General features: G+C 69.3%; 1 protein-coding gene across 1 annotated transcript in view; it reads left to right on the top strand.

Annotated features, from left to right (window-relative positions):
* Window positions 1-283, top strand: part of BCAM (basal cell adhesion molecule (Lutheran blood group)) — a gene marked incomplete at its 5' end in the record, with an annotated part of 10,534 nt that overhangs the window by 4,708 nt on the left and 5,543 nt on the right. Inside the window, one exon of the mRNA XM_014537377.1 lies at window positions 3-181. Coding sequence (XP_014392863.1) covers window positions 3-181 — 179 coding nt within the window. The remainder of the gene's footprint in view (window positions 1-2; window positions 182-283) is intronic.

The raw sequence follows: 283 nt of genomic DNA, 5'->3' as shown, positions 1-283 counted from the left end.
AGCTACATGACCACCCGCACCGTGCGCGAGGCCTCCAACCTGCAGTCTCTCACCAGCACCCTCTACCTGCGCGTCCACAAGGAGGACCGGGAGGCCAGCTTCCACTGCTCCGCGTACTACAGCCTGCCCGGGGCCCGGCACGGCCACCTGGACAGCCCGCCCTTCAGCCTCACCCTGCACTGTGAGTCCACCCTGGCCCCACCTCCCCGACCTTGGACTCCACACCTCACGGAGGCCGGACCCTCCAGCCAACCTTGGCCCACACTCTGGCCCCCCATCCCCC

The sequence above is a fragment of the Myotis brandtii genome, unplaced genomic scaffold (assembly GCF_000412655.1).
Source record: "Myotis brandtii unplaced genomic scaffold, ASM41265v1 scaffold1774, whole genome shotgun sequence".
NCBI lineage: Eukaryota > Metazoa > Chordata > Mammalia > Chiroptera > Vespertilionidae > Myotis > Myotis brandtii.
Note: the sequence above shows the minus strand (reverse complement) of the source record. Positions and strands in the feature narration are given on the sequence as shown.